This window comes from Canis lupus, chromosome 18 (genome assembly GCF_003254725.2).
Source record: "Canis lupus dingo isolate Sandy chromosome 18, ASM325472v2, whole genome shotgun sequence".
NCBI classification, from domain to species: domain Eukaryota; kingdom Metazoa; phylum Chordata; class Mammalia; order Carnivora; family Canidae; genus Canis; species Canis lupus.
This window is the reverse complement of record NC_064260.1, coordinates 21,559,451-21,583,363: the sequence shown is the minus strand read 5'-3', so window position 1 is coordinate 21,583,363 and position 23,913 is coordinate 21,559,451. Positions and strand designations below refer to the sequence as shown.

Here is a 23,913-nt window from a genome sequence, read left to right as displayed (position 1 = left end):
TTTATGTTCTGAGGGTTTTCGGTTTTGAAATAAGAGCGTTAGATATACTCAAGAGAGAACAGATTACAGAACCCAAGTTGAAATAAATCTAAAATGTATGTTTGATGGTTCAACTGCTAAATTCTTTTCTCATAATCCTTGCACTGAGTAAGAATGACCAAATGATATACTAGAAATGACTATAGCCTGTTTCTTTGGCTAAAAGGGAAATGAAGCCACCTGGCAGAGAATATCAAGGTTTCTGTTATTTTAATAACATATATGTTAATCCTGAGGCTTCCCAGAAATTTCTCTAGTTTTTTAGGGTTTTCTTGGAAATTCTTGTTTTTCCCAGTTTCATTGAGAAATAATTGTCAGCATCACTGTCTAAGTCTCACACATACAGCATGATGCTTTACATGTCTTGTGAAACGAGTACTACGGTAGGTTCAGCTGACATCTATCTTCTCGTATAATTACAACAAAATTCTCCTTGTGATGAGAACTCTTAAGGTTTACTCTTAGCAATTTTTCCTCTGTGTCAGTCAGCAGTAGTAGCTATTGTCATCATGTTGTACGTTCCATCCCTTGTCCTTATTTGCCATATAGCTGGAGGTTGGTACCTTTGACCTTCTTCCTCCAATGAAAGGAAGGTGGCAACATGGCACTTCTGATGTCTTTTTCCATGAGTTTTTTGAGGGTTGCTGTTTTGTTTTTTTCTAAGATTCCACATATAAATGAGTCCTACGGTATTTGTCTTTGACTGACTTCACTCAGCTCATGCCTTCCAGGTCCATCCATGTTGTCACAAATGGTAGAATTTCTTTATTTTGTTATGAGAGACTATATTCCACTGAATATTTATAACATTCCATCGAACATATATACCACAACGTCTTTATCCATTCATCCATGGACAAGCACTTTGTTTCCGTGTCTTGGCTATTGTGTGTAATTTTGATGTGAGAATAGGGGTACAGATACCTTTTCGAATTAGTGTTTTCATTCCCCTTGGATATATCTCCAGGAGTGTGCTGGGTCATACGGTAGCTCTATTTTTAATTTTTTGAGGATCCTTCGTACGATTTTCCCCACCGGCTATACCAACTTGCAATTCTGCCAAAAGTGCACAGTGTTCTGTTTCCTCCACATCCAGGCCAGCATTTATTATCTCTTATCTTTTTGATGATGGCAGTTCCAACAGGGATGAGGTGATACCTTATTGTGGTTTTAATTTGCATTTCCCTAATAATTAGTGGTGTTGAGCATCTTTTCATGTACCTGTTGGCCTTTCATATATCATCTTTGGATATCAGGGCCTTTGCCCATTTATTAATTTTGGGTATTCTTTTGTTTCTGTTTTTTGTTGCTGTTGTTTTGCTTTTGAGTTGTATGAATTCTTGATATATTTTGGATATAAACCCCTTATCAGATATATGGTTTGCAAATATTTTTGTTCTCATCCCTTAGGTTGTCTTTACTTTGTTGATGGTTTTTTTTTTGTTGTTGTTGTTTTGGCTGTGCAAGGACTTTTTAGTTTGCTATAGTGTCCCTTATTCATTTTTGGTTTTGTTGCTTGTGCTTTAAGCTGTTGTATCTGAAAAATTACCAAGACATGTGTCAAGGAAGTTTGTACCTATGTTTTCTTCTAGGAGTGTCATGGTTTGGGGTCTTACATTTAAGTTTTCTTTAAAGATTTTTATTTATTTATTTATTTATCCATGAGAGACACACAGAGAGAGGCAGAGACACAGGCAGAGGGAGAAGCAGACTCCCTTTGGGAAGCCCGATGCAGGACTCGATCCCAGGACCTCCGGGATTGCAACCTGAGCCAAAGACAGACGCTTAACCACTGAGCCACCCAGGTGTATGACATTTAAGTTTTTAATACATTTGGAGTTACTTTTCTGAGTGGTTGGGTACAGAGACTATCTTTTCTCCATTGAGTATCTTGCCTCCCTTATCAAATATTAGTTTGATTTGAAATGTTAGGGTTTGGGAGCGGACAGCTAAGAAAGAATTCTTGAGATGTCTTTGGTGCAAAAAGGTGGTTTTATTAAAGCTTAGGAAATGTTCAATTACTACCATCTAGTAAGCTCTTTAGTCATAAGATCCTTCAGATGTCTATCAATGGGCCATATGTTTGGAGGATGATTGCTAACATGTATCCTGGGGCATGTGGCAGACTGGTAGAGGGAATTTCCGACGGGATTTTCATATGTTTATGAAGACTTACAGGATCCTGGAGGTCAGGCTAATGTCAAGCTAAGGCTGCCCTTTGCCTTTACAAAAGTCATTAACATTGAGGCAGTTGAGTTCCTGGAGGAAGGTCACTCTGCCTGTCCCAAGTACTTGTCAGTGGGCTGTAAGTTGTAAGGAAGTTTAATTTTGTTTTTCTGTATTTCTTTTGCCTTTGTTCTCCACATCAAATTGACAACATATGCTTCTGAATTTTTGATTCTCTTCTTTTGGTCTATTTGTTTTGACGCCAGTATATGCTGTTTTGACGACTGTAGGTTTATAGTTAAGCTTGAAGTCAGGAGTTGTGATGCTGTTTCTTTGTCCTCCTTTCTCAGAATTTCTTTGGCTCTCTGGGGTCTTTTACAGTTCCATGCCACTTTTAAGAGTGTTTGTTCGACTTCCATAAAAAAATGCAGTCGGGTGGCATCTGGATGGTGCAGTTGGTGCAGTTGTTTAGGCATCCAACTCCTGGTTTCTACTGGGGTTGTGATCTCAGGGTCATTAGATCGAGCCCTGCATGGTGCTCTGTGCTCAGGGAGGAGTCTGCTTAACTCCCTCCCTCTACCCCTCTCCTCCCTCACTCCCACTGTCTCTTTTTCTCTCTCTCAAATAAACAAATTTTAAAAATCTTTAAGGAAATACAGTTGGAATCCTGATAGTGATTACATCAAAACTCTAGATAGCTTTCAGTAGTTTTGATATTTTAGCAATAGTAATTTTCCAATCTGTGAACACAGGATATCTTTCCATTACTTGTGTCTTTGATTTCTTTCATCATCTTGTGGTTTTCAGCATAGAGATCTTTCACCGCCATGGTTCAATCTATTTCTAAGTATTTTATTGTTTTGATGCTGTATTTGTTTCTCAGAAATTTTTTTGTGAGTGTATGGAAATGGTACTGGTTTTTGCATGCTAATTCTGTATCCTGCGATTTTACTGAATCTATTTGGGTAGATCTAGCAGTGTTTTTGTTGAGTTATTAGAATTTTCTCTATATAATACTATACTGCTTACCATTAGAGACAGTTTTTCTTTTTCCTTTCTAATTCTGATACCTTTTATTTCGTTTTCTTGCCTGATTGCTCTAGTTAGGAATTCTGGTACTGTGTTACACAGGAGTGGTGAGAATCAGCAGCTTTGTCTGGTTCCAGAACTTTCTCTGAAATTCTGACTCATGAAATTATCTATTTGACTTGATAACCTAGATATTAATCTCAATACATTTCTTTTATCTTGCAGGGGTTTATTATTTTTAAAAAATTTTTATTTATTTTTAGGGAGACAGAGAAAGGGAGAGAGAGAGTAAGCAGGAGCCAGAGGGACAGAGAGAAAGGGAGAGAGAATCCCAAGCTGACTGGCGCCCAGTGCAGAGTCCAACAAGGGGCTCCATGCAGGGCTTTATCTCACAACCCTGAGACCACAACCCCAGCAGAAACCAAGAGTTGGATGCCCAAATGACTGTGCCACTCAGGCACCCCATCTTGCGGGCTTTTAATTCTATATTCTGATTCATAATTAGTTGTTAGTTTGTGGTTATAAGTCAGAATGGTGGAAAACTGAATGGTTTCAATCCAAAAATGAATATTCCCATCATGTGCCATTTTCATCAAACTATTTTCTTATATAATGCACATGGAATAAACACCAACAGAATGTTATGCAACTTTAGAACATTAGATTCTCTGGCATGGGGGCTTTGTATGACCTACTTGCTGTTGTTTCTTTTCTTAGTACTCTCAAATGTCAAGGGTAGTTCATTGAAGAATATAAATTGTCTTGATTCATGCTTTGTGACTCTCAGGAAAAAGACAGCAATGACAAGAAAAGCCAAGGTCTATCTACAAAAGCACCGCTTGGCTATGTTGAAAGCTTTGTGAATTTGGAATGAAGACAGGCAATTGTAGTATAATTCCTAGCTCTGCCTGAGAGTGCCAAGAAGCTCTATCTTTCAACAGCTTTAAAGTTCTTCAGGAGATGTAAAATTCAAGGTTACTGTTGAGCAAATTAAATTCATCAAACTACTTTGATTTCTAAGGGTATCAAACATCTATTGCGTGGTTTCAGAGGAAGTCTATGTCATCACTGTAATGCTAGTCAACTTGGTAATATGGAGACTATAAATTTTAAGCAATTTACACAATAAATTATAAAGTGTTTACAAAAGTCTTTGAGCATAAAAAGTCCAAGCACATTTTTGTGCAAAAGAGAAATCTACTTGACTTTCCATTTCAACTCCCCCTCTATCCTACTTCAAAAACAAGAAAAAAAAATATAAGTGATTAATCGTGGTTAATAGTATGGTTAGTGAGATTTTTGTCTATGAATCGGTTACTTGAGATTGTATATATGACCATCTCCTTTTATGAGGAGAAAGGTGAGGGTTTATTTACTATCATACTACAATTATAGTTTCTTTCCCATTTATTTATATACTTTTTAAGAGGTGCAGTTAATGTAAGTGGAGCGATATGTAATTCATTTAAAAACAGGGTAGTAATATATTATGTGGGATTATAGAATGCAAGTTGATTACATAGAAAAATCAGAACTGATTTCTGAGTTGCTTGGTATTGATTTCCCACCTTGGAAGAAACAGATGATGGCAGGAGTTTTAATTGCTTAGAAGCTTACCTGCAGGTTTATTTGCGCAAGGCAGTTTGGTTACAAAGGGTTTCCTGCTGGGATATCTGATGATACCAAAAGTACATAGAAAGCAAAAGTAGAAGAGAAGTCAACAAAACAGGTAATTAAATAAGCATTGTATGTGCTAATTGTTGCTAAATTTAAAAGCAGAGTTTATTGAGTTAAAGCAAAAGTGTGGGCATAAAGTTGACTGCACAGCATGCCAACATATTTTGTGTAAATTTATTTTTTTAGACCATGCTATTAGATATTTTGCAATTACATTTTGGTGTATGTTTAATTTCTAAAATCTTACATCTTTAATGAGATAAAAATTCATTTTTAGTTTTAAGCGTTTTTTTTTAAAGCATCTGCACCTGTTTTATTCATATTCCTTTTTTTTGGTAAATTGAATGTTCAAGAATTAGATGCAATGGTAAATAAAATATTGCTAACACGTGAATATTGACATTATCTAAACAAATATGACATGCTCAATATATTGTTCTCCAAAGATAATAATGTTTTGCTGATGTTCTTTACTAAAATACAGTCATTTTAGCTTTTTCAATTTTCCCCTAGTGAAATACATAGTAACAAAGACAGTAATTTGTCACACCCTTCTACCTGGTGATGAAAACTTATCCTGTCTACTCCTTCACCCTTTGATTGTCATTCTTCTTAGGTCAGCTGCCTTACTCTTGGGCTTCTTGGCAGTAAGCAGTCAGGGAGATTTGAATAAGCATAGAGACCAGTTTAGGGAAAATTTTTAGCTTTGCAGAACTGATTTTCTTTCACTAATGGCAGAAAATAACCATTTTAGAAGCTCATCAGTAGGGAATATTGTTTTTTAGAAATGATGAACTTTAAGACATCTTATTCCCACACTAAGGATGTTTGTACTGTTCATGTATGTATTATATTTACAAATACATAGTGTATACCAGTGTGATATTAGTAAATGAAAAGAGGACATTCATTTGCTCTAGAGGAAGTTACATGACCTTTCCTGTCAGAGAGATCCAGATTCAAATTCCATTTTGCTACTCATGAGAGACTCTGAGAGGTTGGCTTACCTTCCTAAACCTTAGTTTCCTAATCTGTACATTATAATAATCTACATCTCATGGATAATTGAGAATATAGTATGAGATTGTATAGTTTTCCATATTAAATTATCAATAAATGGACACAGCATTGTCATTACTATTGTTGATACCTTGTTTTACAAATCTGGGTTTACAAAGATCAACCGACGTTCATTTTTTTGAATCCTATCTTATACTCCATTTTAAGTGTAGTGTGAGTCCTTGTCAGCATTTATACGAGCATGTGTATATGTTCCATGTGCTGTATTCTTTCTGGAAGAAAGATGAGGGCTGGCCATCTCAGGTTCTTTTTTTCCTCTGTATATTCGGACCTTGCACATTTCTTAAAATGTTTTACTCAAAGTTTTGTGCTGGCAAATCTTTAAAAAAAATATTCAAAGAAAGAATAGTTTTAGATCATTGTCTATTGTCTGTGCATATAAGCATGTAATACTTCTTCTGTATGGAGGTGTATGGAGACTGAGGTGTGGGGAGATGGACGATTTGAAGAATTTTTTTGTGTTTGTTACAAAAACACTTTTGAAGACCTATGGCCATTGTATTTTTCAATGTCCTTCAGTCTTTGATTACAAGAAGCTATGGCTCAAGGGAAAAAATCTCATTTATCCCTTTTTCAAAATTTATTTTTATTTTATTTTATTTTTTAATTTTGTTTTCATTTATCCTTTTCATCAGACTAGACTGATAGTACTGATCACAATTTCCTTTCTACTGTTCTGTCAGTTGGTTCATGGCTAAATTCAACGCTTAATTGCAGGATTGTAGGGTTTATAGCAGTTAACCTTTTCCTACCTCTAAGTCTTAAAAAATTATTGTTGCTGAAATGTTTAACTGAGCTGTTCAATAGGTGTTTTGTGATTTGCTCTAAGAACATAATCATATGGGCGCACCTGGCTGCCTCAGTCGATGGAGCATGTGACTTTTGATCTCGGGGTTGTGAGTTCGAGCTCTGCCTTAGGGGTAGAGATTACTTAGAAATAAAATTTCAAAAAATGAATGGAATCATATACCTTAGAATAATAATGTTTAAAGAGTATTAGTGGTTGGAGAAATAAATTTAGAAAAATCTCCATTAGAGCATTTCAAATATAACTTTGTCAATGTCTTTACACAAAACCGAGTTATAAATCAATGACTGGTCAATTAAATATCAATAAGTGGTCATACAAACATCAATGAGACCGTGGTTAAAAGTTTTAAAGCATTGGAATTGGTAAAAGTGGTATTGTATCACAAACTAATTTACAATTATACACGTAAAGAGATCTAGTGATCTATTATATCCTTTTACATAATTTGTCATTTTTAGATACTATAGATCTGAGAGTTATTTAAATGAAGATTGGAGAAAAATAGAAAATGAACAACTTTCAATTATGTGATTGAGCTATTACCTCATACTTAGGAAATTGGAAATAATTCTGCAGTGATTAAACTAACTTTTAGGGAAATAAAATCTTAAAAAATCCATATGTATATTTAATTATATATAATTTATCATCTTGTATTTTCAGCGTACTTTGTTTATACAAACTAGTTTGCTTTTAGTTTAGAAATTGTAACCGTCTAGAATTTTATTGCAGATAGTCCTGTGTCCTTTTTATGAATTCTCGAGGAAGCTAAACTTACGATCATCTCAACAAAATAATTGGTGGCACATTACTTAAGTGTCACTTAAAATTCTGTGTTAGTGGGTTTTACCGAGTTGTCAGCATTTTTGTGTATCTTTGACAACAGGAATGACCTTTGACCTGGTACGTGAAGTAGAAGAATTACATAAGGTAAGGTTTGAATTTAGGTGTAGATCTACCTGGCTGGTCAGGTCATGGCTACTAACCTAGGTGATCTGTGGGGTGTGAAACCATCTTTCTCTTGTGACTTTTCTCAAATGATCAATAAATAACAAACTGCTTATTATCGATGCAATCATTTTGACGATGTCTTAGTGTATTTCAAAATGAGAATTAAATTAAATAAATAATGCCAGATAATTCTATATGTAAAATTGGAAATATCACTGAAGCATACAACACATTTGGCTAAAGATTTATTCCAATTTAGCAAAACAAATAATCCCTGGACTTACTAGGTAGTTAAGTCTTCTAAAGGCTAGAAGAGTTTGTAATTTTGTTGTCACTTCTCTGAGATCATTGTTCTAGTGTTCTAGTGTTCAATGATACAGGCTCTCCGTCTCTTCCGAAACAGACTGCAACAATATTTAATTTTAAAATTGTTGGAAATATAATAAAATGAAATAAAATGTATTCAAGTGATGTAATAGTATCTTAACAAATTAGGTTGCTAGATTTGGTACATAATATACAGGATGCCCAATTATATTTGAATTTCAGATATACAACAAATATATTTTTTGTGTAGATTCAAAACATACTTTTTACTAAAAGAAAATAGCCATTATTCAAAATTCATCTTTAATTGGGTGTCCTCTGACCTCTGTTTTATCTTGCAGCACTAAAGTACTAAGATTTTCTAAAGCTCATACCTAAAAATACCTAGCCCAAGCTTTTCTCAACTTTCTATATTTATTGAGATATGATTTCTTTTTCTGAGGTATATTAAGCAGTTTGTAAACAATACTAGGTCAGTTATATAACTGTGATTTTTGTATCATTTACTTAATGGGGAATGGAAAGAACATTATGTATATTAAATTCATCAGCTTTGATTAATCATTTGTAGGTTCCTCTCATACTCTGTTGTATATAGTTTGAAAATTTTACCTTTAATCTGTAAAATAGAAAAGATAATTTCACTTGCTCTGCTTTTAGTCTTCATCTTCTTCTTGGATGTGTCTAGAGCTGCTATATTTTTACCAAACAAATAATCCATGAAAGTGGCCAAAATATAAAACAGATTGGAGAAAAAAAACACAGCCTTCTAATTCTGTACGGAGGAAATTGTGTTTGTAAAGGTTAATTGGCTGCTAATACCTTTTCTTCCCACTTCTCACCTGGATATTGACTTTGAAATTTCTTGATTCTTTAAATGTAAAATATTTTTCATACTGATTTTCTTATGCATTAGGAAAGAAGCCAGTATGATCAAAAGAGGAGTATGTTGATGTGTTCCTTTGTTCAGTAGTACATCTGGAAGCATATTTTAAAATGTAGACAACTCTGTAATTGGCTTGGCTTCTCTGCAGGATTTTTGCTCTCCACTGAAGTGACACCAGCCTCTTATGATTGAAATATCTTCATTTAGGCAAGTTCTTTAGCCGATCAGTCTTACTTTGTCCTCAGTTTCTTGTTTGAAACTATCTAAATTTCACTACTTAATCTAAGATAAATCCCCCCTTTTTTAGTTTTAGGAAAATTTTATTTGATATTTCTACTTTATTCTCTTCTTTTTGTAGAATTATATTACTGAAACAAATGTTTTCTGGGTACTTAAATAATGACCTTGGTTATAATTGTATAAAACATTCTAAATATAATTTGAATACTAGATAATAAGATTAATTATACATATATCTGTCTGTCTATATATCTATGTCAATGTTCAAAATTCGCAAAGTTCTATCGGTTAGGTTCTAACATTACATTATCGCTGCCACCCTTTGAAGTTAGAGTTCTTTGTCCAGTTGATAAATTAGAAGACAAACAACTTTGGATGGATTAATTTGTCACAACAAACTACTAATAATTGAACTGAATTCAGATTTTTAAGATTATCATGTGTATTACATCATGTTGCCTCTGCTTGGAACAACGCTGTAATATTTTGAAAAATATCTTTAATTAATACTCTAGAAAAAAGATTACACATTATGAAAATGAAATTGAATAACTTATAAAAGTATGTCTGAGAGAAGAAGCCTGGTCCACAGAATTTCCTTTCTCTGTCCCTCTTTTTAAAAATTTTGGACAACAGACGAAATGCAACTAGGAGTATGTTGAGTCTCTTGGATTCCTTGAGAATCTTTTGGATTGTGGCTTTCATAAATTAACACTTTAACAATTATGCATGTTTTAATTAGAGACAAGTTATATCTGAGTGAACAGTTTGAATTGAAAAAAGCTGTTTGAAATACAACTTAATTAAATACAGTTACTAAGCTAGGCTAATGAAGTATAGGCTAGTAGGAATCTGTTTCCAAAGCAATTCTGTATTATGCAGATAGAATGGAGGGCTTCTAAAAGGTCAGATATTATTTCTATTCATTTCTTTTGCAACAGCATTCCTTTCTTTGTACTGTTAGCAAAACTATTTTCACAGAGAGGTAATACAGATTTAAACTGTAATCTATCCCCTAGGGAAAAAAAAATATGATTTCTACTTCAGTTAAACACACATGAATGACATTTCATTATATTAATGAAAGGTAGCAGTGGTTGATATAGAACAGTTAATTTTATGCTATAATGGAGAGATTGCTGGTTTGCTATTTGGTAGGAGTAAAGGGGTTGGTTTTCTTCATATTACAGCTTAAAGTGGTTCATTCAAGCTTTTTGGTGAATGTGTCTATCTCAAAATGTCCATCCTCAGAGAAAGTTATTATTTTTCAGGAATGCGTGAATATATTTTGACTTGATCTTTCTAGATATAAAGAAAAATAAAGACATTGAGCTTTTTTTACACTTGTGCATGTTTCTAAAGAAATATGTCAGAAAAATTTCAGAGTAAGCTTTGCCTTTGTTTTTTCAGAACTGAAAGATATCTCTTTAAATTCTGTTGAATGTTCACAGGATAAGAGAAGGTAATCAAAGGCTCACTGAAAAACAGATGAACAAAGCCGCTGAATCTTCTTGTGTTATCTAAAACAAAACACTCAGTGGAAATATCAAAATATATAGGTGTAAGGAATCTAGAGACCATTTTTGTCAACTGATTAATCATTCTGTACCTGAGGAGGCCAATCTGAGGAGAGTCATACTGCTAACTAGTCGGTGCTTAAAGCCATTTGTTGATTTAGCCATGTGCTCAGTAAATATTTCTACAACACTCTTTATGTGCCTGTGGTAGATGTTGACTTCCTGCCCACATCTTCTCAGTGCGCGTGTGCGCGCACACACACACACACATACACACTCCAGCTTCCTAAAGCATCTGTAAGTTTTTGAGTGCCCTCAGTGGGGACAGAAATTTGCAGTAATGAACACTGTCAAACAATGATGACCAGTATTGGTGAATACCACCCCTGAGACACAGTGGTTCCCAGAAGAACTGAGCCCTGATTGCCCACCTGCTCGTTAATGTACCTCACATGAAATCCTTTGTCTCCACCTCTCACTTCTTCACTTCCCTATTATTAGTATGTCCTGGGGTCACCTCTCACATTGATCATTTGTGCTTAAATCCTAAGTGAGTGTCTGCTTCTAGGGAACCAAATTGAAGGCAGTGGTGGAAACCTCTTCTCAAAAACCTTGTCTGTAGAGGATAAAGATAATAGGCAGGTCCTTCAACAACTCCGTGAGGAAGGCAGGCTTGTTCAATAGTCATTGGCATCTAACTTCTGATGGACCTCTGGCCAGGCATCGAGCACAAAGATGACCAATATATTGTCTCTCCCCTTACAGAGTTCAGACAAGTGAACACAGTATAGAACAGTAAGTACAAGGATTGAGGAAGGGGGTTTAGCCAATCTCTGGATCTGACTTTCAGTCATTAATTCCACTCAGTAAACCAGTGAGATGCCTGCCCACTGTTGTTCTCCCTGCTGTACGGAGGAGGAAGAGGTCAGAAGGTGCTACAAGAGGCGTTAACGGGGGGACCTAACCTTGATTTGAAGTGGGAGAGGGGGAAATTTTTTTTCCACTACAAGAAAAGCTTCGTGGCCATACACAAGGTGTGAAAAGGCTTAATTCCAGAATCCCAAATAGGAAAGGTGACATTTTCCCCTCTGTTCTAGGATTTCTCCCAAACGCCTCTTTTCCTTTCTTACTCTTTTCTACCTGTGAGAGGAGCCAGGATATGTATATTTCACTCTTTACTCTCTCTTTGCTCTTCAAAACCAAGTCAGCAAAGTCCCAGCAGTCGTTTCCTCATGGGTAGGAACTTCCCTTAGTCCATATGCTGAGTTCTAACTCTTGATTATTGTTGGGGTATCTAGTTTTGTCTCTCTACATAAAGTTGCCCTTTTTCTAAATTTAGAAATATCTTCTAAATCTTACTTTAATAAGACTGGCTTTTAAGACTATTGCCTCCTGATAGGAACGTAAACCTGATAAAATACCACAGCTGAATGATGATGTATTTATATTAGCCCAAATATTCACCTTAGAGTGCCAGACTGATTGTTTCAATAGTGGGGAGTTGGGATGGAGAAGAGGAAGTGATCCAACAAGCAAAGTGATACCATGATATAAGGCTAATTAAGTTTTTATCAATATATTATTTTCAAGATTATATCTATTATATATATTCAGGGGTTTTATTATTATTATTTTATTTTAGAGAGAGCACATGTGTGCGCCCACAAGCAAGGGAAGGGGGGTACAGGAGAGGAGAGGGAGAGAATCTTAAGCAGACTCCAAGGCCCGTGTAGACCTGGACACAAGCTTGATCCCACAACCCTGAGGTCATGACCTGGGCTGAAATCAAGAGTCAGATGCTTAAGTGACTGAGCCAACCAGGTGCCCCTATTCAGGGAAATTTATAACATTTAATGATATAACATAGGTACATGCCTTTCATGTAATGGGCATATAATCAAAACTTTTTCTCCTTCATTCTTTCTCGTTTAAACACAATGAAAGATACATTTATATAATGGTTACCAGTTTAATGTTCTTCAGAGCTCTGATTTTGACAGATTATTTTATGCTCAGTAATTCATTAGCCATAGTGTAAGTCTTTATATACTTTGTGTTAGCAGGATAATTTTCTGAGGTTGATAATGATTAATTGGAAAAAGCAGTGCTAATATTACAATTGGACAAATTAACATGACTCTAATCCTAGGCCATCATATATTGTTATGATCAAGTGCTGTTAACTTTGATCTTGAGTCAAGAAAATCTGTGAGTTATCAAAGTCAGTAGGAAGAAGCCTAGAAAATAGGATATGTTGATGGATTAAATTTTAATGTTTTAGATGATTATACCTAAAGCTTCATTAGAATTATAGATTAAAGGAGATTAAAGCAAGTTCTCCTCAATATTATAGATGTGTTTGTCCAATCCTGTGCTGAGTTTCCTAGGGGATTTGGTAGCTGAAGAAAATAATATATTTATCTTCTCATATTGTGCTTTTGCTTTTCTCCTGCAGTTTAAATCATATATTTATCAATTTTATTTGGAGCACTAAAAGAACCTTACAGGCAGATTCTTATTAAAGTTTATCAGATGAAGAAATAAATTGCTATAGCTTTTCTGTTTAATAGGAATTGATCTTTGAAGTTCAACAAGCAAAGAACTCTGGAATCACAGTCCAATTGGAATTCCTCTTTGATTTCTTTCAGAGTGAAAGTGGTGTATGCTTTGGCTTATTTGGAACTGTTTTTTAAAAACTATATACTTTTTGTTTACTCTGATGCATTGTGTGTGTACATATGCACGTTTGTGTGTATTTTGTTGATATTTTTAGTTCAGAATTTCTAACACTTCCTTCATGGCTTAATGTTACTACTCATTTATTCATTTATCTGTCCAGTCGATAGTAGTTCATACAACGTTGCAGACACTGCACAAGCATTGAATAGACACATAATAGAATGCTGTCTCTGCTCAAATCAAAACAATTTAATCTCTCTTCTTTTTGCAATCCTCTTTTTTCAATTTATTTTAAGATTTCTTTAATGCAGAAATGATGAACATTTCCTTTGCTGAATATTATATATTTTTTTTTTCCTGCGTAGGGTGTCCAGTCGTGTCACTAGCCCCATAGTATTGCTCAGTGATTGAGTTGTGAGCCTCTTTGTAATCAGGTGATGAAATATAGTAAAGACACCTGGGTCTATCATCTTTTGCTGTGATGACTTTTCTTAGAGGACTTTGGCTCGTTGATTGGTTTAATGTGCTGGCACAGTTATTAAGGAATTCTTCAATTTACTAGCAACATAATGGCTGCTTAAAAATCACAACAGGTGTGCCTGCGTGGCTCAGTTGATTAAGCACCTGCCTTCAGCTCAGGTCATGATCCTGGGGTCTGTGGATTGAGCCCCACTTTGAGCTCCCTGCTCAGTGGAGAGTCTGCTGCTTCCCTCTGTGTACTCACTCTCTCTCTCTCAAATAAATGCATACATTAAAAATAAACACAACAGTTAGAGTATTACAAATATATAATAGCAATCACCTGATGAATCAATGTAAAATATTATCTGCTAAAAGTAACAGAAGTAAACTTTAAAAAGGCCGAAGTTATTTTCCAGTTCTTTTTTCTTCTGGTAAGCTAAAGAAATTAGTATTAAATTAAATTCACATGTTAAAATAGATTATGAGGCAACATTTTTTTATAATAAATTTATTTTTTATTGGTGTTCAATTTACCAAAATACAGAATAACACCCAGTGCTCATCCCATCAAGTGCCCCCCCTCAGTGCCCGTCACCCATTCACCCCCACCCCCCACCCTCCTCCCTTTCCACCACCCCTAGTTCGTTTCCCAGAGTTAGGAGTCTTTATGTTCTGTCTCCCTTTCTGATATTTCCCACACATTTCTTCTCCCTTCCCTTATATTTCCTTTCACTATTATTTATATTCGATTATAAGGCAACATTAAACGAACAGATAAGACAAATCTATCTCAAATATTATTAGACACTATTATTAGGTGAACTTCATAGAGTATCTGTGGAGTTCACTGTCTCTAAGAGGTAGATTATCTGCATTTAGGATAGCAGTACATGGGAGGGACTAGTACTTGACCAGATATTAACACTTTTGGATTCAGTTTACTGTAGGTCTTAGCTTTCAAATATGCAAAATTGAGATTAGTAATATGTCATTATTTTATTTTATTTTTTTAAAGATTTTATTTATTTATTCATGAGAGACACAGAGAGAGGCAGAGACACAGGCGGAGGGAGAAGCAGGCTCCTTACCAGGAGCGCGATGTGGGACTCGATCCCAGGACCCTGGGATCACGACTTGAGCCAAAGGCAGACACTCAACTGCTGAGCCACCCAGGCAACCATCATTATTTTATTTTTAATAATCAGCCTAGGGCAGCCTGGGTGGCTCAGTGGTTTAGTGCCGCCCTCGGCCCAGGGCCTGATCCTGGAGACCTGGGATCGAGTCCCTCGTCGGGCTCCCTGCGTGGAGCCTGTGTATCAGAAAACACATTCCAACTAGCTTAAGAAAAAAATAATAAATTATTGGTTCTGTGATTGAAAGCAAGCAGTTGGAAGTAGCCTCTGTCTCATCAGGATTCAAACTTTAAGCATTTCAGTTGTTGAAACCGTAACTACACCTGGAAAAATGGAATCTTTCTAAGAAAGGAATAGAGAAATGAGATACTATTAATGGATAGATTTAGGCACCTATTAGTTTCTATGGTCAGAGAAGTCAGGTAGTATGGTATTTAGAGTATTTAAAATCACAGAGAAATTTGAAGGATGTAACATATTTAATGGACAGGATGCCTACAGAACTGTCAAACATTACATCTGTACTAGGATTATTTTCAATTTTTTAAAGCAATCTCTATACCCAATGTGGGGCTCAAACTCACGACCCTGACTTGCATGCTCTTCTGAGTGAGACAGCCAGGTGCCCCTTATTGGGCTTTTTAAAATAAATCAACCTTATTTAATATATCAGATTAAAAACAATAACAGCAAGTAGTAATCCCATTTCTTTTGCAGTCTGCCATGTGAAATGCTTGAAGAAAAGACTTTAAATGAATTAAATAGACTCACAGCATACTAACTGGTCTAAGAAAAATAAATGATCAATTCATATATAACTACGAGCTAATGCTAATAGATAACTTCTATGGATATTCCTGATGGTTGATAACATACAGGACATGTATTGTGTGCCAGGCACTGTGCTAGACCCCTTACATCATTTTTTTTTCTTTTAATTGCCTCTTGTCATATATGTGAATGTAGGTTTTCCTCATGCTTTTGTTCCTTGAATCTGCTGACACTGATCTCACGATGGAATGTGCCCATCTTTAGTTTTCCTTTTTTATTTTCATCAGCAGCGTGCTCATGTGTCCAAACCTCAAGCAAATATAATGACATAGGAAAATACTGTTTTTCCAGAACCCCTGTCTTCAGTTTACTGCATCAACCACTCTCAGCTGTCTTTGGGAATTTTTGCTCATAGTCACCATTCTCGCCCCCCTACACACATGCATGCACACACAGACACAATAGGTTCCTAAGTTCTTTTATTCACAAAGAGCTACAGAGCTGCTGATTATCATGTCCTATGGACCTGGTTGACTGGAGCTCATGTCAAGGGCATTGGGGGGTGGGTTTACCAGGTCAGATTGTGACAAAAATATATTAATCAGAATTTATGAATTGTAACGGATTTGTGCTAAACAGTATGGATCTTGGTGGGCAGGAACCATTGACACAACTCATTTTTAACAAGAGTAGCCTTAATATTCACCTGATTGACTTCATTTTTGGAACTGAAAAGTAATGAATATTAAGAATGTGATTTTTTAAAAAGCAACTTTAGCAGACAATACAGTTGCTCAAAATTTGTCAGGCTGTGGATCATGTGCAGAGTCAAGCATACAGCCAAGAAAAGAGAATTAGTAATTTGGACAGGAAGTTGATCTCCATTTGAATTTTGAATGTGTCATATATTTCAGATGTTGGCTATAAAATCCTGATTTTCAGTTCCAATATTTAAATCTTTTCTTTGGCACCATCTTACTTCCATGTGGAAGCTTTGTACTTCTGCTTCCGATTTTTAACATAAATTCATTCTATTCATCAGAGGCCAAGTTTTATAGGAGAGTGGCATGCAAGGGACTGTCACTCACAATATACATTTTTAAGATGGAATGGTCTATTTTGCCCAGATTTAATTTTGACTCCTTGGAAACAATGGGAAACTAAAGTAATTCATCTCTCAACTTGCTAGGAGATGCTTTAAATTTCGGTAAGCAGCAGTATTATGTTAGCGTGGAACATTTGGGTAAATTTGTTTCAAGGAGATAATAAATAACTAAACTACTTGGTTAAAAATCAGAAACAAAACAGTTTGTTCTTGTCATCTGGTGTTGCTCAAATGATGAAAAATAGCTCTCTAAAGGTTTAACTAATCTGCGAATCTAGTTTGATGCTGTTGCTGGCTTTGTCCAATCACACTGTATGTAATACACTAAAACCCACTAAAAACCTTTGTATTTGAGTGTAAATACCTTCCAAGGTGATGTTGTCCAATAATTTGCATGAAAACATCTAGCCAGAAGCATGGTAGAGAAACAGGATGACTCAATTTTGTATTCTGTGCCTGTAATAATTAGCTTATGTGGCATCGTCCTAAAATATTAAAAGATAACTGATATAACTGTGTTTTCCTGGAGGAGGGGCTGAGGGAATTTTGAGTGATAGGATAAGTGAATGAATCACAAACACATGCATACACACGCATGCACGCACACGCGCTTGAATTGATTGTAAATGCAGGAGGAATATTTAAACTATCTGAAGTTTTTAACTCTCACCTATTTTGAAACCGGGGGAAATTTTGGCCGGTGTGGTCATGCCATCCAAGGGTAACTAACGAGAGATACTCTTCAGTTATAGCAGGTCAGAGCAACTGGCTCTGATATTCTTGGCACATGTGTACGAGGAGGATGAGAAACTTGCTTCTTATGGGCACAGTGTGGATAGTCTTCATTTTTATTTTTCCAAAGCTGTACAGAATAAGATCGCCAGACTATCGTTGAATGAGTGAGCTTGGCTCCCTCTGTTTGTTGGGAGACCCCAAATCTCCCTGGGTACAGTCTGAGTGGGATGGAGACAGGGGCCCAGTAAAGGAAGAAAGGACTCAGCTGATACTTCCTCTTTTTCAGTTCTGCCCCCCTCAGGCCATGTGTCTGTTTTTACAGTTTGGTCTCCTAATTTTCATCCCTATAAGACAGACAGCAGAACATAAAAATAGGCTGATTCAGTGTGAATTGTACTTGATTCCTGAGAATTGTCTTTTAACCCAATCCCTTTGAGATGGTTTTGGATATATTTTGAGCGATTTGATTTCAGACTCAGTTAGTTTAACATAGCCGCACATGTCATATATTTTAAATAGTAGAGGAGATAGCTAAAAATGAATGCGATGGGGAAGAGAATTACTATGACTTCACCAAATTAGAATTTTCCTCAAGCTTATATTTAAAATAATATCTAAGCCACTTTTCAACTCTAAACAAAAACCATGGTTAAGTAAACAATTCTAATTTTATGTAAGAAAGCATGAGGAACTGAGACTGGAAATATTATTTATAGATGATTATACAAATTAAACGTTCTGTGAATGTTTGCCATTTATTTTAATGTCCTATTGCCATGATAGTGAGCTGGTTGATGAATTAAATGCAGTTACACTTTCGCCAAATCCTGATGCCCTATGTAGATTTATGCTTACTGAAATGGATCAATTGAGCTTTTCTGTTAGGTAAGATCAGGGAGTAAATGAAATGTGCATCCTGTCACTGCGAAGTTTAGGGTTTGAGAAAGTCTGTTTATAAAAAATGAGGTAAAAAATGCCTCTAAGCCAAAAGCAACATCACATGCATTGGTGAAGAAGACATTTTGTTGTTAAGGCAATGGATGTAGCAACCAGTTGCGCAGTCCATTATGATCTTTGTTCTCTTATTAAATCATGATGAACTAAGAACACATTTAATTAATTACTTTAGAGTTTTATTAGAAAGCCATACTTCTGTTTTCCTTTGTATTTATATTTTGACCATATAAGAAATGAACGTTGTATAAAGAAAGCATTTTCTTTTTTTTTGAAAGAGAGTGAGAGGGAATGAGGGAGAGCAGGGGAGGAGGAGCAGAGGGAGAGGGAGAGAATCTCAAGCAGACTTCCTGCTGAGTGTAGAGCCTCACAGGGGTTTGGTCTAGGAGGGTGAGATCACGACCTGAGCTGAAATCAAGAGACAGTCACTTAACTGATTAGCACCCCTAAAGAAAGCTTTTTAAAAGTAGAGAAATAAAATACCTCAGTTAAAATAAGTATGGTTGTTGTGTATGCAGTATAATTTTATTGAATAAGGTGGTTTGGGTTTTTTTTCCAGTTTACTTAATAGAAGAAAAAAATCAATTTTGGGGATCTTATGTCTTCCAGAGTCTAGAAAGCCTGTTGCAGATGCATAAAATTTAAATAAAATTTGCAGTACACATTTTCATTAAGTTTTAGAAGCAATATAGAGTTTCTGGAAGAAAAGTAATAGGATTTTGTATAAAATATAGTACAATAACAAAAGGAAAAAATGTCTGAAAACTCTCCAATAAACTTATATTTTCTTCATTTTTATTTTTATTTCAGGCACACTTTAATGTAATAGAATCAAAATACTTAGTTTGAGTTAAACTAGTGTTTCTTTATCATGCTTTATCCTCTTTTGACTCTGTATGTGATATTCTTAATTGTAGGTTTAATTAAATTCTCTTTATTTGTTATATGTGACCCTGTGTATAAGAAAGAAAATTAAAAAAAAAATGTAGTCTGTTAGCTCTATTACCATGGGCCAAATGTAAGTCTAAATATATTAGTTGTTTTATGTAATTGGTCAGTGTCTGTTATTTTATTTAAAAGCTAGGGATAGCTATGTTTAACCTATCTTTTTGTCTCTCTTGGCACAGCGATGTGTGTATATAGATATTTAATGAATGTTTGTTGAAAATAATGATGTTGAATCACTTGAAATTTAATGCAGTTTCATCTTATTTTCTACATTTAAATTCTGTAAATGTAAAGAAGTTAGCAGGAATAAAGTCTAAAATGAAGATAAACTTATTTGAATTTTATCTTTTGATGGAATCCACATTCCAATTTGAAAATTGTCTCCTAAATATAAATTACAGTGTTGCAAGAGGAATCAATAAACTGTTAATTAGATTTGAGACTCTGGTGGATTCAGAAGATTCTCTTACTTTGTGTATATGATGAATTCTGATTTTGTATTTTAGCTTTGTTACAAAATTAATGCTGTAAGAAATGCTTCAGGAATTAGAATTTTTATGCATGTTAAAATTCCTTAGCTACTTAATTCTTTTTAAAGGAATTAATTAAATGGTAATTTTTAGAGTTGTTGATTCTAAATGAAATAAATTCAAAGTCATGGTTTCCTTTAGTATTATGAGTTATGCATTCTGTTATTTATTAATATAGTTTCTAGTTTGGTCTTCAGAGAGATCTATCATCTATAGAACTTTGGGATCATGGTATATTTCTCAGATCAAAAAAAGAGAGGCAGATTCCGTAGCAAATAAATTTGAGAGACAAAACAAGATCTGTTTTATTCCTGGAGATGTATAATGTACATTCATATACTGAAACTCAAAAGCTGAAAAGAGATGATTTTAACTTCACTGTTTATTTTAAAGTCATAGGGCCATAGAATATCTTAAGAACTAGTTATTTCTAACTAGTGGAGGTGGAATATATTTTAAGAAGCACTAATTTCTTGAATTTCTTAGAGTAATATTCTTTTTACAAAAATGTATACTGTATTTTCCTTTAATACAATTTCAGAGTATCCATGTTTTAGGTATTAAATGAGGCACAGAAAAATGCATTTTTACCTAATGCTCCAGTTTCTCCTGAAGACATAGGGAAGATGGATCATATCTCCAATCAAGAGAAGAAAGGAAAAGGAAATCAGTATAAGTGGGTTATTTTAACATTGCAGAGAACTAAACTAGTCTTGGAGCCTCAAAGAATAAAACCTTTAAATTCCTTGACAGTCATTTGTTCATTCTTTCCTTTCCATTTTCATTCTGTAACACAATTTATATCCATAATTTATAGTTATGGCATAGCTGAGCAACATCAATGGCTGATGGAAATGTCTGGATACATTTATTCTTGAAGAGCCAGTGCTCATTCACCACTTTGGTAGAATATGATAATATTAGTGTGTTAGATAATCTGATCTTTTTTGCTGTCTAGATTCAATTATTCTTGATCTCTTGTCTGAATCTCATGAAGAAATTTATGCCAATATTGTCTAGATACACCTTTCTTCACTAATTTCAACATGTGATATATATATATATTTTTTTTAAGTCACATTGTCAGTGAAGTATTAGCAAGCCACATTTGTACATTTTTCTTGAATTATTCTGTTTATGATTTTATGATTTAGGGGTGTGTGTGTATGTGTGTTCTGAGTGTGTACATATATAACTTCTATGCATTATGCATTCTTTATTTTTTCTTGACAAATGATTCTCAGACCTATACTGAGATACATTTTCCTCAGTGCAAGATGTATCACTGATACAGTGTTTTAATATGGTTTTAGAAAATATTGGCTTATCTTTATGGATCTTCGTGGAGTATTTTATGAAAGGAATATTATGAGGGGTTTATTATTTAAAATATACATAAAATATATGCAGTGCTTGATCCAGTATATTTTTACATTTTTACTCAAATAAATAAAGCACTCTTCTTTTCTTTTTTTATAGAGCAATGAAGTTGTCTACTACAATGCCAAGGATGATCTTGATGTGAGTATTAAAAGTTTTACATTAAACTTTGAGATAAACTGAATTATGCTAGGATGACTGGCTTTATAGAAGAAGCTGACATAGCAGGTTCAGTTTTTCAGAAAACGTTCTCTAGCATAAACAGAATACTGGTTTGACCTAACAAGGTAGTGATGGATTTTAGGGCTTATGTGATCTTTAATAAATTGTCTTTGGCATCTTTCTGGGTGGAAAAGCCATGTGTTTCTCTGGATCTGAACTTTCGCTGTGCCCTGTGCAGACCTCAGCCCTCCACGCTGACTGTGGTATCTCACACTCCATTAGCAACATGGGCAACAGAGTTTGGATCCCATCCATCTCTGGAGCCTGACTCTTTTCACCAGGGTTACTAGGCAGGTCTTCTCTGGCCTGAACTGCACATTCCAGGGGGCCCACTTATTTCCCCTACAATGTGAACCACACCTGGGAAGCTGTGCCTTGCCCAACCGATCTTTGAATCATAGTAGGTGTTCAATATGCCTTTTTCAATAAATGACTGTAATGTACATATTCAGGTGATTTTCAAACATGGATTATTTTAGCACAAATAAGTTACTTCTAATATTGCCACATTTGAGCAGACTTGAGGGAGACATTTTAATGACTCAGTTATAGTGGAAGCATTTGCAAAATTATAAAAAATAAGTTTACACTTAAGTTCATTTAAATTCTAATATATTTGACTTTTTTATCATGAAAAAAATATTTATTTACACCTATTTATCCAAAAGTGTTTGTTGAAGGCTTCTTGTATTTTTGGTATCTTTCCAAGAACTTGGGATAGATTTGTGAACAAGTCAAACAAATATAAAAAAAATTACCATTTATTATTCACACTTTTTAATCTGACTCAGAAAATATATTCATGTACTATTTTCTCCTAGCTACTTCACGGGAAAGTGAAAAACATATATAAATCAATTGTAGCGGGCCTTTAGAAAAAAAAATTAAAAAACAACACAAGGTAGTTTGCTTGAGATGCCACACCTTTTCAAACTGCACCACTACTACTACTCCTGAACATCATAGTTTATTGAGCACTGATCTTGCCTGCACACTCCTGACCAGTCTACACACATTCTTTTATTTAATTCCTTCTATGACACTATGAAGGAAGGAGCTTGTGTTTTCTTCATTTAATAAATGAAGAACTAGGATTCTTTTAAAAAGTGCTTTCTTTTTACTAGCCATGGGTGTTTTGTTAGTGCTTTTATGATAATTATTATCCTTTTATGATAATTTTATATGTCATTTTAATGATGTAGGAAGTTTGTTAGGGACAAACCAACAGTTAACACAAGGTGTTTTAATAGTTTATTGATTGATGGGGCACCTGGGTGGCTCAGTGGGTTAAGAGTCTGTCTCTTGATTTTGAATCATGTCATGATCTTGATGGTCAGGTCCTGAGAGCAAGCTCAGCATCGGGCTCTGTGCTCACTGGGGCGTCTGCTTGAGATTCTCCTCTCCGTCTTCCTCTGCACCGCCCCCCCCCACCCCCCGCTTGCACTGGCTTTCTCTCTCTCTCTTTCTCTCTCTCTCTCTCTTTCCCTCTCCCTCTCAGAATAAATAAATCTTCTTTTTAAGATTTTTTAAAATTTATTTATTCATAAGAGACACAGAGAGGCAGAGACACAGGCAGAGGGAGAAGCAGGCTCCACCTAGGGAGCCCAACGTGGGACTCGATCCTGGGTCTCCAGGATCATGCCCTGGGCTGAAGGTGGTGCTAAACCGCTGAGCCACCCAGGAATCCCCCAAATGAATAAATTTTTAAAAAGTAGTTTATTGATTGGTATTAGAATGAATATTATCTTGGGGCAGACATTTTGTTTCACTGTTAAATGGATTAGTATTTGATATTTAAAAATTATGTGGTCATTTAAAATATACATGATAAATCTTTTTCACCCTTCCTTGTATTATACTAATTATAGCTATTTACAAATAGTTTGTAAAACTATGACAAAGATTTCATATTAAATAAAGTAGTTGGATGAACATGCTTGGTCCAATCCCCCAATTGAGTGTTGCCTAAAGATGATGATACCAAATAATCATCAAATATGTTTGCAAATATGTTTTTCTTTTCCTTAAAGCAAATAAAGAAGTCCTATTTTTGGTGTCAAATAAAATAGTTTTGTTTACTTACGTCAAGTTTGCTTCTGAATTAGAAAGTTTTTTTATTTTGCATAGAAATAGTGGGTTTTCTTTGTTCAGGATTTTAACAACCATATGCATAGATGTAGATGCAGCCTTTTAGTGAGCGCCTCCCCAGTTAGTATTCAGTGGTATAATAGAATAGTACAAAGGTAAAATTCATAGTAGTCAGTCACTATG

General features: G+C 34.9%; 1 protein-coding gene across 8 annotated transcripts in view; it reads left to right on the top strand.

Moving 5' to 3' along the window:
- CACNA2D1 (calcium voltage-gated channel auxiliary subunit alpha2delta 1) overlaps positions 1 to 23,913 on the top strand; it is a 476,780-nt gene that overhangs the window by 260,311 nt on the left and 192,556 nt on the right. For all 8 annotated transcript variants that reach the window (XM_025449554.3, XM_025449559.3, XM_025449557.3 and 5 more), the window contains exon 5: positions 21,520 to 21,561. In XM_025449554.3, the coding sequence (XP_025305339.1) occupies positions 21,520 to 21,561 (42 nt within the window). The remainder of the gene's footprint in view (positions 1 to 21,519; positions 21,562 to 23,913) is intronic.